We start from the raw sequence: 14,420 nt of genomic DNA, 5'->3' as shown, positions 1-14,420 counted from the left end.
GAAAACCAAAACTGTACACGCCCCTTAACCTAGCATGTCTACCTTCAGACATACTATCATGAATGAACAAAGATGTAAGTACCAGAATATTTTTGGGCTGGAGCACTTTTAATATAGGAATGAAGTATGATATATTTACACGATGGAATACCACCCAGTAGCTAAAAAGAAATGAGGTGGCTCAATATATTGTGACATGAAAAGAAGTTATATTGTGAAGTGGAAGGAGAAAAAAAGAAGTTTCAAAATGGTATGTTTAGGATTCACCATTTGCTTAAAACTTATTTATAATAAAAATGAAAGCATCCTTAGAGAAGAAAGACAAAGTTAGAATATATACCAGAACAACTATTGATTTGTCTTTAAGGGACAATGCTATATGAAGGATGTTAAAATATTAATGACATGTGTATCTTCTATAATGAATATGTATTTTTATAATTAGGTAAAAATTCAAGAAGGATAATGGACCAGTATAGCTAATTGAGAACCATGGAATGGATCTGATTATTTCTATCACCTTCCCCTACATCAGGCAGAAGTTCAAAAATAGTCTGACTCTAAATTTTAATTTACCTCCTAAGCATAGGCAAGGACAGGCCCCAATGAGTGGAAGTTTAAAAAATCTCATGTTTTGTTTGCTCGTCAGGAGATGGCAGGGTTCCAAACAGAAGTGTTTTACCAGTGAATGTTTTTTTCTTTCCTGTAGAGTTTTTTTATTGCTAATCCATTTAGTAAAAGTTTTATTCAAGAAAAATTGCCCCCTCTGCGCAGAAGCAGTTTCTTTGGTTCTATTGTATCAAGATTAGTGGTTTGTTTTACCCAAGAGATATTTATAATGGAATTTTTACAACATATATCTCTCCCTTTAAAAAGCTGACTGAGAAGTAGATCAGTGCAGCAGTGATGACTGTGAAAGCAATTTGACTTCTGTCATAAAATGTGGTTTATATCTACGATTTTCCTGCTGAGATGACATCTAAGCATCCTGCAAGATGACTGCATGCAGACTAATACTCTCCCGAGTTACTTGTCCTGTTAATTTCCTAGTCTGACTGAAGTTCATTTCCCACTTACACCTATTCTGGGTTCCTGGACCCAATTCGGATGTGACCGTGTGGCGGCGGGGCGCCTCCCATACAACACCAAGCAGTTCTCAGGCAGCAGTAGAGTATCTGAGAATTCCGCTCAATTCTGACTCTGTCTACCCAGAGACAGCCTCAGATCTCCCAGGGTAAGGGTTCAGACAAGTCCCAAGCCCAGGTTTTTACACCCACTTCTGCCAGACCAGAGGTTCCTAAGATCCCCTCTCCTTAAGTTAGATTAATTTACTGGAGTGGCTCACACACCTCAGGGAACCTTTTACTTACTAGACCGTTAGTGTATTATCAGAGGGTATACTGCATTTTGCCATGTATAATACACACCCATGTTTTTGGCCCAAACTTTCAGGACGCAAATTTTTTCTTTTAATTTTTTAATTCACTTTTTAAATGTATTTATGTTTAGAAATAAAACTGATTATCATATTCCAGGATATTTTGCATACAGATGCCATTATTGCTTTCTAGAGTTACACTTTTAATGCATAAGCACAAATAGAAGAGATAAAAACATTTATATGGATACAGATTAGTACTACCCATGTATAATGTGCATCCTTATTTTCCCCTCAAAAATTTGGGCAAAAAAGTGTGCATTGTACATGGCAAAATACAGTAACTCAGGCTCGTCAGGTGGAAGAGATGCACTGGGTGAGGCACGGGGAAGCAAACAGAGCTCCCATTTTCTCTCCAGGCACGCCCCTCCCACCCCAGCGCCCCCGCCACCCTGAGAGCTCCTCACACCCTGTCCTTACGGGTTTTTATGACAGTTTCTTCATACAGGCCTGAGCGATGAAATCACTAGCTGTTCTCCTGCCCCTCTCGCATCCCCAGAGGTTGGGGGTTGACACTGAAAGTTCCAACCGTCTATTCACATGGTTGGTTCTACTGGCAGCCATCCCTCAGGTGCTTCCAAAAGTCACCTCATTGACATAAGAGACATCTTTAAGCTCTTATCATGTAGGAAATTCCAAGGGATTCAGGAGCTGTCAGCCAGGAACCATTAATGAAAACCAAATATATATTAGAAATATGTACTTGGTCATCTGTATGATCAAATATATATGTTTCTTATAAATCACAGTATCATACATCCTAACATAGTGTTTTTTCTATGTGTGGCACACTTTGTTCTAAATGATTAATTTTATATAATGATTTGTTGTTGTTTTACCCTTTGTGAATTCCCTAACAGAAGTCCCAGAGGCGACTTGGGTGCCAAAAAGAAAAAGAAGAAACAGAAGAGAAAAAAGGAGAAACCGAATTCTGGAGGCACCAAGTCAGATTCTGCATCTGATTCCCAGGAGATCAAGATTCAACAGCCTTCAAAAGTGAGAGCCGTGTTTATTTCAGTCCGTGTGGTTGCTCATGCATGTGAGAGCAGGCCTGTGCAGTTTAGCCCTTGTCGGATCAGCGGAGTAGTTAGGGTTTTGCTGTGACCGCACTGATAGTAACCGGAGGGTACTTACAGCCTTAGGTCGACGTCAGCACCCAGTAACTAAGAGGTACATGCTGTGCCTTTGGGTGTGCTAGGACGCCACCTGTGTATTTCTCAGTAAGTTAGTATGCAGATTGTAATCATAGAACCAAGTTTCAATGTGAGTTATTAGGGGTTTTTTTGAAGTTACACTTAATATTTGATGACTTTTAGTTTAGAAGATATTCACATTTTAATTTTTCTGGGTGTCTGTCTAATTATCTGAATAGCACAACACCATCTGGCAGCAGATTTCAGCGGGAGCAGCCACGGGTAAGTCTTACATTGACTTTGAATCAGTCCAGTCTTCGGTGGCCATTCTTAATTCCATTGCCAGGGGTGGGAATTAGCTCCTGATGTTTCCCCTGAAGAAACACCCATTTAAACCAAACCAGAAGTTATCTGGCTGGGCACTGTTGGTAGATTGGTGGAGCAGACGGCAGGCGCCCCTTTTCTGTAGGGCCAACCCCAGTCACCCCAGCTGTGGGCACAGGCCTTGTGTGCTGGGCCCAGGGAAGCACAGAGCCTACTTCGTGCAACAACACTCACAGCAAAAAGGGTTTGAAGTAGAAGTTTAATGAAATAGAGTTGTTCTGATGCTTGTAGTATGTGTCACGTGAAGGGCTCAGGAGGTGGGGTGGGGAACCTGGGCTCTCACCTGGCCCCATGGCTCTCGAGCTTGGCCTTTGCACAGGATTCTGCCTTTCTAAGCCTGTGTCCCCTTCTGCAAAGTGGGGACGATGCCTTCTCCCCAACTTGCAGGGTTGTTATGAGTCTACAATTAGATCATTCTTATTAAATGGTTTTTGTATTGTAAAGCACTCTGTCTACATGGCAGTTATAACTATTATGCAAGTTTCGTGGAATTAAAATTTTTTCTTGTACAAAGTTTGCATTGTATGTATCGCATGAAGTGAATCTTGCAGGTAGTTTTGTTATTGTCGCCTGTTTTACACATAAGGACCAGGAATCACTGAGAAGGAAAATTACTTGCCCCAATTTTCCCTTGACTGCCTTTGTGGGGTGAGAAGAAAATGGAGTCTTCCTCCTTAGCTTTTCACCTTGGTTCTCAGGTAATAAATATTCTATCCACCGGACATAATTTCCAAGGTAACTCATATAAGGTACACCATAAGCTTGCAAGATTTTCTTTCTCCATTTCTAAACGTTGCTTCATCAGATAAGTGAGGTGTCACTTACATTCCGTTGTGGCCATTTCCTTATTGCTTCTGCTGTCACCCTCAGCTTCTGCTGTCTTTGTAACACCTGGTGATTTTTAACCCCTCCCATTTCTGGGCACTTACAAGAAACTAGAGCCAAGCAAGGCTGGAGAAACTGTTAGTGTTATGTGGTAGAAAAATTATTTTCTTTTTTTATTAAGAATAAGTTAAAATAGTTTTAATATGGGCTATTCTCTGTCATATTTTTTAAAAACTTAAGCTCCTTTCTTTTAAGCTGATGCCAGCTCTAGATAACACCATATATTATAGTGATCCCTGTTTATTGCTTTTTTTATCCTCACCTGAGGATATGTTTATTAATTTTAGAGAGAGAGGAAGCAGGGGGGAGTGAGAGAGAGAGAGAGAAACAGGGAAAGAAACATCAACGTGAGAGGGAAACATCGCTAGGTTGCCTCCTGCGTGCACCCCAGTGGGTGGATCAAACCCACAACCTAGGTATGTGCCCCAGCCGGGAGTCAAGCCCGCAGCCTTTTGGTGTGCAGGATGACACTCCAACCAACTGAGCCACCCAGCCAGGCTATAGTGGACACTGTTTAGAGAATATTCTAGTGTACAATAAAAAACCAAAATGAAGTATTTGTCTGGACTCTTGTGGATTTCCAAAGTATTAAATTTGGGAAATGATGAGTAAAGAGAACAGCTGAGGTACTTAGATCACAAGTGGCAGATATGGAAGAAAAGAGGCCTGCCTGACTCTTTAATAGGAATATGTAGTGGGAAGCTCGTGCCGAGCTGGTGTACATTCTCACCTTTCCTAACACTATCTGTTTCTCCCCAGGTGGTGCTACTACTGAAGGTGGATGGATAGGTTTAAGAATTTATCATAGCTGAGTTTTCCTTCTGCCTTGTCAACATGGATTTGAAAATTCTGCTTACTCAAAACTACTTCTAGAAAGCATTTAAATTAGTTATATGCTATTGGGATATAAACTAGTCCCAGTGGGATGTAAGTGTATAAATGGTGATTTTGTGTAAACATTGCTGGTCAACCTGTCAAGGCTAAGGAAGTCAAGCAGAAAGCGCTCTGCGTGCCCCTTCCTCGGATTGGGATGTCATTGGCTCCTTTGGCACCAAGCTGATTTGTGTTTGTTACAAAATAGTTTAGTTTCGAGATATTAGTGTTAGAGGACTTAACGCCTGTTAGGGAAGAAGAATTACCATGACACATTCAGTGCAGACACTGTAGGGGTATTTCTGAGAGAGTGGGTTCTGCTTTCCATTTTTCAAGATTGGCGGATGAGGGTTCAAACGTGATTAGTGGGAATATGCTTCCTGTTCGAGGTGTAGGTGTCCTAACAGATGGTGTTGGGGGGCTCCAATTGGATGTAAGTTTCATTTTGCTAGAAACCAGTTAATTTTATGTTGGAGGTTCAAAAGAGACACAAATGGAAATTTAAAAATGCACTAGCCTTTTTAGAACAGCAGAAGTATTTTGTTAATTGAGTATGTGTAATGGAGATATGACCCTTACAATTTGGACTTCAATCAAAATAGGAGATAAACAGCTTACAGAAATTGCGGCAGCCCCGGGTGATTCTGCTGGACTTGTGAGGGGAGACAGTAGACTTTAACCTACCCCTGGTTGAACTCCAGCGCTTTGTTTCCTTGAATCATTTTAGTGGCAAGAATCCTCAGGGAGCCCAGTGAGTAAAGCATCCACAGGACAGTCTGTGTTAAATAACTCTGTTTTGTACCTGGCCAAACAAGTTGAGCTTCCAGGTTAAAAGATTTGCCCCAGATCACACTATTAAGGGTCCAAGTTGAGAAGTTCAGAGCTGCTGCTTAGAGACTGTCGAGGGCCGATGGCCCTTCTCCTCACTGCCCATGGTGTGCTGGCTGCAGGAAGCGCGAGGGCTCTGAGATTCCTTCTGACCACTTTGAACCGCCGTGAAGAGCATTCTTTGGATGGCATCAACATGCTAACACTAATCAGTAATTTTGTGTATTGAAAAAACTCACCATTTTTCAGTTTCAGTCCCTCATTTCCAGGATAGTTTCATTTTCCATGCAGTATGACCTAATTTGAGGGATTTAAAAAGAAAAAAGAGCTGGGGAATCATCACTGATGACAGGAATATTGGCTTTGAGGAAGGAACTTTATAAATTAAAAGGTAGTCTCAATTTTATAGAGTGAGAATGTATTTTATTTTAAAAAGGAAGTTAGTTTTGAACACTTGGGTTGGGGAGAACAGGCCAGGGCTGCCAAGGAGTTGAGCTCAGAGGGAACTGCTGGTCCCTGTTGGAAGGTTTATTTCTTGGGGGGGGGGGGGGGGGCCCGGGTTAGGAGACAGAGGAGGTGGCCCCAGAGGAAGGCATCCTTAGAGGTTTCCTTTCCTGATCCACTGCCTTCCCAGCTCAGCACTAAATTCAGATTTCTTTCTTTCTTCTTAATGAACTGAAATTTCCCTTGTCTGCCTAGTTCCCATCCTGGAAGTTATTTCCCTTGTCCCCACATTGCTACTGCAGAGCATAACCCTAACAATGAAACTGAGGCTAGTGGCTAACTGGCTGGTGCGACAGTATGCATGCTTTGCATGTCACTTCCTTTTGCTGCTCCGCTCAGATGAGTCATGGTGGAGACCATTTGCCTATGGGTGGGAAACTAAAGCAAAGGGTAGTTCGATTTACCTTAAATTCTCTGAACTATCACAGCCCCAGAAAAACTATAGAGTTATGGTTATCTTTAACATCATATGTTTGCTTATATTTTAATGTGTTAGCATACATGAACCCAAGGCCCTGACCAGGCTTAGAGGAGGACTGTTCAATTTTTGGTGCTGTAGTCTCTAAGGCAGATAGATGCACATGTCTCCGCCCCAGGTTTTGGAGCGGTGGCAGCTTCCTCATAGTTCGTGTCTGTGTGTCTTTGCTGTTATAGAATCCTGCCATTCCAATGCAGAAGTTGCAGGATATCCAGAGAGCAATGGAGCTGTTATCGGCGTGCCAGGGCCCCGCCAGGAACATCGATGAGGCTGCCAAACACAGATACCAGTTTTGGGACACACAGCCGGTACCCAAACTAAGTAAGCTTTTCTGCCTCCCCACCTCCCCAAACAAAGCTGGGTTAACAACAAACAAAAAATACGAAAGAGGCTTTACTTCTCTTTTATAACTTGTTTCAGACCACAATTAGAACTTTACACAAACATAATACTTTCCTTCTTAAAATATAGATATGTATTGGGTAGTGACATTGGTTTTCAGTAAGAGCAATTTATTTATTTATTTTTTTTATTTTAATTTATTTATCTTTAGAGGGGAAGGGAAGGAGAGAGGGAGAGAAACATCAATGTATGGTTGCCTTTCATGCATCCCCTGCTGGGAACTGGCCTGCAGGGAACCAGCCTGCAACCCCAGTATGTGCCCTGACCGGGAATTGAACCACGATTGTCTGGTTTGCAGGCCCGCGCTCAATCCACTGAGTTACACCAGCCAGGGCCTTCAGTAAGAGCAATTTTAATCCAATTTCTACCCCTATAAAAAAATCCAGTTTTCTCTTACTTGAAGCATTAGCATCTTTAAAAAACCTATAAAAGAAGGCATCTCCCCCACACCCTGTTTTTTTTATTCTGAGCTTCATGGAGCTGTTTTTCCTATACATGAATTTTTAGCAGTCTCACATCTCGGTTATTCTCAAAGACAGAAAATTTGACCTATGAAATCTTACCAAAATGGAAAATTTTGCACAATTTAACACCAAGACCCTAAACACTCACTAGTGGTGTTGACTATAACCAGTGTGATAGTATTCCATTATAACAAGAGAATTGGGCACCTCATGAAGGACTTTGGGTTAGGAAAGAACCTTTATAATAGGCCTCTTTCCTCAGCACTTTGCCTACCCTGGGACATTTCACTTAGACTTTTACTGCTTCAGTTTCAATAAATGCCATTTAATTGTTCCCCTTTCACATTATGCAAAAAAAAAAAAGGATGATATGAATGCCACATAAATGTTTATAAATATATTAAAGCTAAATCTGCTGCTTTGCTTTATTTTTAAACAATGATATCTCATTATATAATTATTTCTACTTTTAAAAAAATGTTATTGTATTTTATTGATTATTCTGTCACACTTGTTCCAATTTTTCCCCCTTGGTCCCCCTCCATCCAGCATCCCCCACTCCCTCAGGCAATCACCACACCACTGTTCATGTCCATGGGTCATATAAGTTCTTTGGCTACTTTATTTCTTACACTGTACTTTATATAGGACTGTTCTGTAACTACCTATTTGTACTTCTTCATTCCCTTACCTCTTCACCCATTTTCTTGTACTTACCTCCCATCTGGCAACCATCAAAATGTTCTCTATCTGTGATTCTGTCTCTGTTCTTCTTGTTTGCTTAGTTTGTTTTTCAGATTCAATTGTTGATGATGTATATTTATTGCTATTTTGTTTTTCATTGTTTTGATCTTCTTTTCTTAAATAAGTCCCTTTAACATTTCATATAATAATGGTTTGGTGATGATGAACTCCTTTAGTTTTTTCTTATCTGGAAAGCTCCTTATCTGCCCTTTGATTCTAAATGATAGCTTCGTTGGGTAGAGCAATCTTGGCTATAGGTCCAGGCTTTTCATGACTTTGAATATTTTTTGCCAATCCCTTCTAGCCTGCAAAGTTTCTTTTGAGAAATCAGCTGACAGTCTTATGGGAACTTCTTTGTAGGTAATTAGCTGCTTTTCTCTTGCTGCTTTTAAGATTCTCTCTTTATCTTTAACCTTTGTCATTTTAATTATGATGTGTCTCGGAGTGGCCTCTTTGCATCCATCTTGTGTGGGGCTCTCTGTGTTCCTTGGACTTGCATGTCTGTTTCCTTCAACAAATTAGGGAAGTTTCGTTTCATTATTTTTTCAAATAGATTTCCAGTTTCTTGCTTTTTCTCTTCTTCTCTGGTATTCCTGTGATGCAAATGTTGGACCTCTTGAAGTTGTCCCAGAGGCTGCTTATACTAACCTTGTTTTTTGGAATCTTTTTTCTTCTTCTTCTTGTTCTGATTTGTTGTATTTTGCTTCATTGTGTTCCGAATCATTGATCTGATTCTCAGCTTCATCCACTCTGTTTCCTTGTAAATTGTTCTTTATTTCAATTAGTGTATGCTTGGATTCTGACTGGCTCTTTTTTATGCTTTCAAGGTCCTTACTAAGTTCCTTGAGCATCCTTATAACCAATGTTTTGAGCTCTGCATATGATAGATTGCTTATCACCATTTTGTTTAATTCTTTTTCTGGAGTTTTGATCTGTTCTTTCATTTGGGCCATGTTTTTTTGTCTTCTTGTTTTGTCAGTCTCCCTGTGTTTGTTTCTGTGTATTAGGTAGAGCTACTGTGACTCCCTGTCTTGGTAGTGTGGCCTTATGTGGTTCAGTAGTGTGGTCCAGTGGCACGGCCTCCCCTATCACCTAAGTTGGGTACTCAGGGAGTGCCCTTCATGTGGGCTGAATACACCCTTCTCTTGTAGTTAAGTCTTGGTTGCTGCTGGCAGATCAATGGGAGGGACTTAGCCAGGCCATTCAGCTGCAAAGATTGGCTGTGACCACCGACTACCAATCTCCGCTCTTTGTGGAGGATCAGCTGTGTAGGGGCAGGGTGGTGGTGCTTGACATGGTCTGTGGCTGGCTGCTGGGTGCACAAGTCCTAGGGTTTCCCAGGTGGTATAGGCCAAGGTCATCCCCCACCTGTGTTTTGCCTGGGGCACCCTGCTTGAGCTATAATTAAGCAATCTGGGATGGCTGCTACTTGTGCTGTGCTTGGAGATTCCCATGCGAAGCCAAACTATGAATGTAGGTTGACTGCTGCTAGTGCTGTGCCTGGGGCCACTTAGCAAGAAGTACAGGAGCTGGGGGATCTGGGCTCACTGAGGCCAGCTGTTGCTTATTTGAGAGGATTTAGGAAGTTGTGTAGTTAAGCCAAGACTAGCCATTCATATGGAAAAGATTCTGTTACCAGCTGTAAGTTGGGTGGGACAGAGTCTCAGGGGATCTCCAGGGTTGGGCAGTGTTAATCAGGTTGGTGGAGTCTCAGATATGGTACCTACCTGCTGGCTCTGGTTCTTCCTACCTTTCTGTCTGGAAGAAAGCTGTCCCCCAGCTGTCTCCTTGATGCCAGACACTTCAGTTCCTCCCTGTCTGCCACTGGTGCTGGTGCCTTTTAAGCTGCTACCCCAGTGCTGGAGCTCAGAGGGAAAGAGTCCGAGTAAGTTCATGTGTGGGTTCTTTTAAGAGGAACTGCTTAAAGCTCCAGAAGTTTCTACCACCAACTCCATCTCTACTAGTTTTTGCCGCCAGAAGTTATGGGGACTTATCTCCCTGACACTCAAACCCTGGCCTGGGGTGTCTGGTGTGGGGCTGGGACTCCTGACTCTTAAGATATCCCTCCCAAATTTTTATCCACCACATGCATATGTGGGACCAGCCTGTTCTGCATCTCAGCCCCTCCTACCCGTCTGGATGGTTGTGGTCTCCTTACTTCTGTAGTTGTCAGACTTCCATTCATCTCAGTTTCTGCCACTTCTGAATAATGGTAGTTCTATAATTTAGTTATAATTTTGATGTGGTTGTGTGAGGAGGTGAGCTGTGTTTATCTATGCTACCACCTTGACCAGGAGTCTCAGTTATTTCTATTTTTTTCTTTCTGGTTGGTTTGGGTTCCAGAATCCGTGTAATATAAATGATTAATTGCCATCTAAAATTCTTAATTGCCCAGTTATGTACAAATGATCTGTTTTATTCTATGAATTAGGGAAGAATTCTTCTCTGTGCCTTCAAATAATGGTTTGCAAAGTTTTTTGAAGTTACCATTTGTCTCCCACCCATGCCCACCGCAAGCAGCTTAAAAAGAATAGTTTCAGAGTGTGAAGGAAGGAAATTTTCTTCCTTCCCTTTTCTTTGAGGCTCTAGAAGTGTATATGGTAATGGAGGAAGACTCTCTTGAAATGAATTTACAGGATTTTAAATGACATTGAATTGAGTGACTGTTAGCTAAAAGGATGTGTTTTATTGATCTGAATGTATGGGTTTGGCTGAATGCTGCTTGGCAAGCTGTTGGTAGCTTTTAGGTCACTGCCTTGGGGAGAAGAAAGCCATCTGCAGGGCCCCTAACCCCAGTACACCTCTTTGGGAAGGTAGCCTGGGTCCGCTCCCCTAAATCCTCGCAGGGTTCTCTTGTTCCTAGAACCCCTGGTACTGAAGAGGGAGCCTGAGGTAGGGGAGAATGTGTGAAAGTCAGGGAGACTGTTTCTCTCAGAGCTATGTCCCAGTTCAGTCTAAACACAATCAGCTCTTTGCAGCTGCTTGAATGGGACAGTCCCCTGTGGATGGGGAAGCCCTAAGCAAAGGTCTGAAGGGAGTCTAAGGGAGCAGCTGGGAATCTGCCACTTGGGTCGACTTAAGGAAGCCTAAGGCATTCCTATGGAGATGAGCTAGTAGAGTGGAGATAAGGTGAATGAAACAAAGTCAGGGTTTAGAAAGAAGAGAAAAGGAAACCCCTTGGAGCTGGTACAAACACCATGATTTCCATCTATCAAAAGGTCTGTGATGGTAAGAACCTGAGGGTTGTTTGTAATCAGCAGAGACCAGGGCTCCCCCTCCTCCTGGTTTTATTTTTTTGTTTGTTTTATTATCTGTACAAATGACATACAACATTATGTTAGTTCCAGTTTTATAACATAATGTTCCAATATGTGTCTATATTGCAAAATGATCACCATAGTAAGTCTAGTTAACATCTGTCACCACAGTTACAGAATTTTTTCGTGATGAGAACTTTTAAAATTTATTGTCTAGCAACTTTCAAATATGCAATACAGTTTTATTAATGATAGTGACCATGCTGTACGTTACGGGACTTACTTACCATAACCAAAAGTTTGTACCTTTTGACTTCCTTCACCCACTTCCCTACCCTCCACCTCCTGCCTCTGATGGCCACCAGAGCCATCTATTTTCTCCATCTTTTTTTTCTTTCTGTTTTTTTTTTTAAGATTCCTCATATGAGATCATATATTTGTCTTTCTCTGTGCAACTAATCTCACTTAGGATAGTGCCCTCATGGTCCAGCCATGCTATGCACATGGCAGGGTTTCCTTCATTTTCCTTGTCTGAGTTATATTTAGGAGAGATTTGTTGAGTGTCTGTTATTAAGTGCCAGATGCTGAGGTACGTACTGGTGAAACTGGTCTGAAAGTAGGATAGTGGTGGCCAGGTAGGGGTTGGAGGAGAGGATGTTCTCTAGGTAGGAAAAAGCTTTAGTCAGGGCAAGATACATGGAAGCTTGTACCTGAAAAAAACTCAAGTGGCCAGCCCCTTGATGAGCATGGGGAGGGCCTCGCCACAACCCTGAGCTGGGGCCAGCCTGAGGGCGGTCAGTGTGGCTAAGCCTGGGGAGCTGGGTAGAGCGGGTGTGTCTGGGTTTTATCCCAGCCACACTGGGAAGCTGCAGAGAAGAAATTGAAAAAGTGCACCTTTGTGGAAAATTGCTAGAGACGTTGATGACTTGAACTCCTCTGCCAGCAATCCAGGTGGAGAGACAATTTAATTTTTATTGTGGGACCTTTTTTTGTTTCTGGTATTGAACTATAATTATGTTTTCAGTCCTTGATCACAACTATTTAATTGTGTTTTTGTGGCCAAATATAATTTATGATTCCTCTAGTTCACCTTGTAATTTCTGCATGTACCATTGCTAAAAGTAATGCAGGAATGAGTTTTAAAAATCTATGAGTGGTACTTGTTATTTGACTAGCCAACAATTTGGCATTTATTTTGCACCAATAGTTCTTGACTTCTGAGAGTATCATATATTTGAGCCTCCTGTTTTCTTTAGAAAGAAAACTCAGTGTTAAATAGAATATTTTGAGTATCTTTAAAAAATAAGGTTATAGAACTTTTAAGGTTTCATATTATAGTGTCAGATTATTCAGCTATATTCTTGGTTCATTGTTTATTATGTTTCTAGAATAGTTCAACACATTTTAGACTTAATTCCTAATTTAGTATGTTTGGTCATGAATCCATGGTTCACTGTGTAAACACACACTCATAGTTATACTCTCCAGTTTTATTTTTTTAAACTTTGCCTTTATGACTGCTAGTTTGTCACAATATTATGGTAGCAAAGATTAGCAGCTTCTGGGAAGATGCATCTAGGGAATAATAGGTAGTTTAATTTTAAAGTATCTTAGTCCTAATGGATAAGCCTCATCTTCAGTTTAGATAGTGTCTGTTTTATATTTTTTTATTTAATCTTTATTTCATTTTTTCATTACCATCTAGTCCCCCTGTGCCCCACTTCCCCCAGCAGGGACCACTCTGTGGTCCATGTCCATGAGTGTTTTTTCTCCAAACTGTCTAACGAGGAAAATGGAGACAGGCTTATAGATGGAGATCAGGTGACAGCTAGCGGGCAGGGGGCGGGGTTAAGGGGTGGAGGGAATGAGCAAAACTAAAATTTTTTATTTTGCTGGAAGGGGTCAGAGATCCCTGCAGCCCTCCTCCCCAGCTCCCCTTTCACCCCCCACCCCTGGCTTGTTGAAGTGCAGAATACAAAGGGAGCATCTCTAAGTCTGTTGTCAGACTTGTATTGTCTCCCATGGTGCTGTAATTTCAGGGTTGAGACTGGGAAACCACTACCAATTCACGATACACTTCGTCACTGCATGACAGAGTATTTCTCCTTTTAGTGGTGAAAGTAGCAGTTACTCTCCACCACTACCTAGCGACCCTTTTTCACTCTACGGGTAGCTGAAATAATAGTCTATTTTTAAAGACTAGGTGTGAACTGTGGTGTGAGGAATTGTTTAAAGATTATATTAAACCCGTGGACCCCAAATATGATTATGTTGTATGTAATGGACCATTTTGGGTTGTCGGAGTGCTTTGTAACTGAATATCCTCTTTTTGCCTTTTCTCTTTCTCTGCAGATGAAGTGATAACGTCTCATGGTGCAATTGAAGCAGATAAAGACAACGTGCGTCAAGAACCATATTCCTTGCCACAGGGTTTTATGTGGGACACTTTAGATCTGGGTAATGCGGAAGTGGTGAGTAAAAGTCTTAAATTCAACACCCGCGTTCATGCGGATTGCTTCTGAGTTGGTTCTGAGCACCATAGACAGGACGCCCTTTTGGTCTTGTAGCTCAAGGAGTTGTACACCTTGTTAAACGAGAATTACGTGGAGGATGACGACAACATGTTCCGCTTTGACTATTCGCCGGAGTTCCTGCTGTGGTGAGTCTGGGGCGGGCCAGGAGAGCCGCAGAGTGTGGGGGTTGGCATGGCCCCGTCTGTCGCTGTGTTCCAGGGCGCTAACTGGCACCTGTTTTCCTTGCCTTCAGGGCTCTGCGTCCCCCGGGCTGGCTTTTGCAGTGGCACTGTGGAGTCAGAGTGTCTTCAAACAAAAAACTGGTAGGATTCATAAGTGCCATTCCAGCCAACATTCGGATTTATGACAGGTACGTATTAAAGCTCGCCCATGTCAGTTTTGGTGTGTTGCTTTTTCAAGAATTGTCATTATAATAGGTTTTTAAAAGTACTTCCTGCGGGCTGTTGCTAGAGAGAGAGAGTGGGGGGGGCGCCACAGGCAAATGGGAACTCTGTGC

General features: G+C 41.9%; 1 protein-coding gene across 3 annotated transcripts in view; it reads left to right on the top strand.

Moving 5' to 3' along the window:
- The window catches only part of NMT2 (N-myristoyltransferase 2), a 92,302-nt gene that overhangs the window by 22,356 nt on the left and 55,526 nt on the right, over positions 1-14,420 (top strand). For 2 of the 3 annotated variants that reach the window (XM_053665748.1, XM_037141285.2), the window contains exons 2-6: positions 2,299-2,434; positions 6,700-6,844; positions 13,743-13,861; positions 13,958-14,049; positions 14,157-14,273. In XM_053665748.1, coding sequence (XP_053521723.1) covers positions 2,299-2,434; positions 6,700-6,844; positions 13,743-13,861; positions 13,958-14,049; positions 14,157-14,273 — 609 coding nt within the window. Of the gene's footprint in view, positions 1-2,298; positions 2,435-2,810; positions 2,854-6,699; positions 6,845-13,742; positions 13,862-13,957; positions 14,050-14,156; positions 14,274-14,420 lie in introns of all 3 variants that reach the window. The other variant, XM_053665749.1, reaches the window with a different exon arrangement.

This window comes from Artibeus jamaicensis, unplaced genomic scaffold (assembly GCF_021234435.1).
Source record: "Artibeus jamaicensis isolate MK-2021 breed Jamaican fruit bat unplaced genomic scaffold, CSHL_Jam_final contig_426, whole genome shotgun sequence".
NCBI lineage: Eukaryota > Metazoa > Chordata > Mammalia > Chiroptera > Phyllostomidae > Artibeus > Artibeus jamaicensis.
Note: the sequence above shows the minus strand (reverse complement) of the source record. Positions and strands in the feature narration are given on the sequence as shown.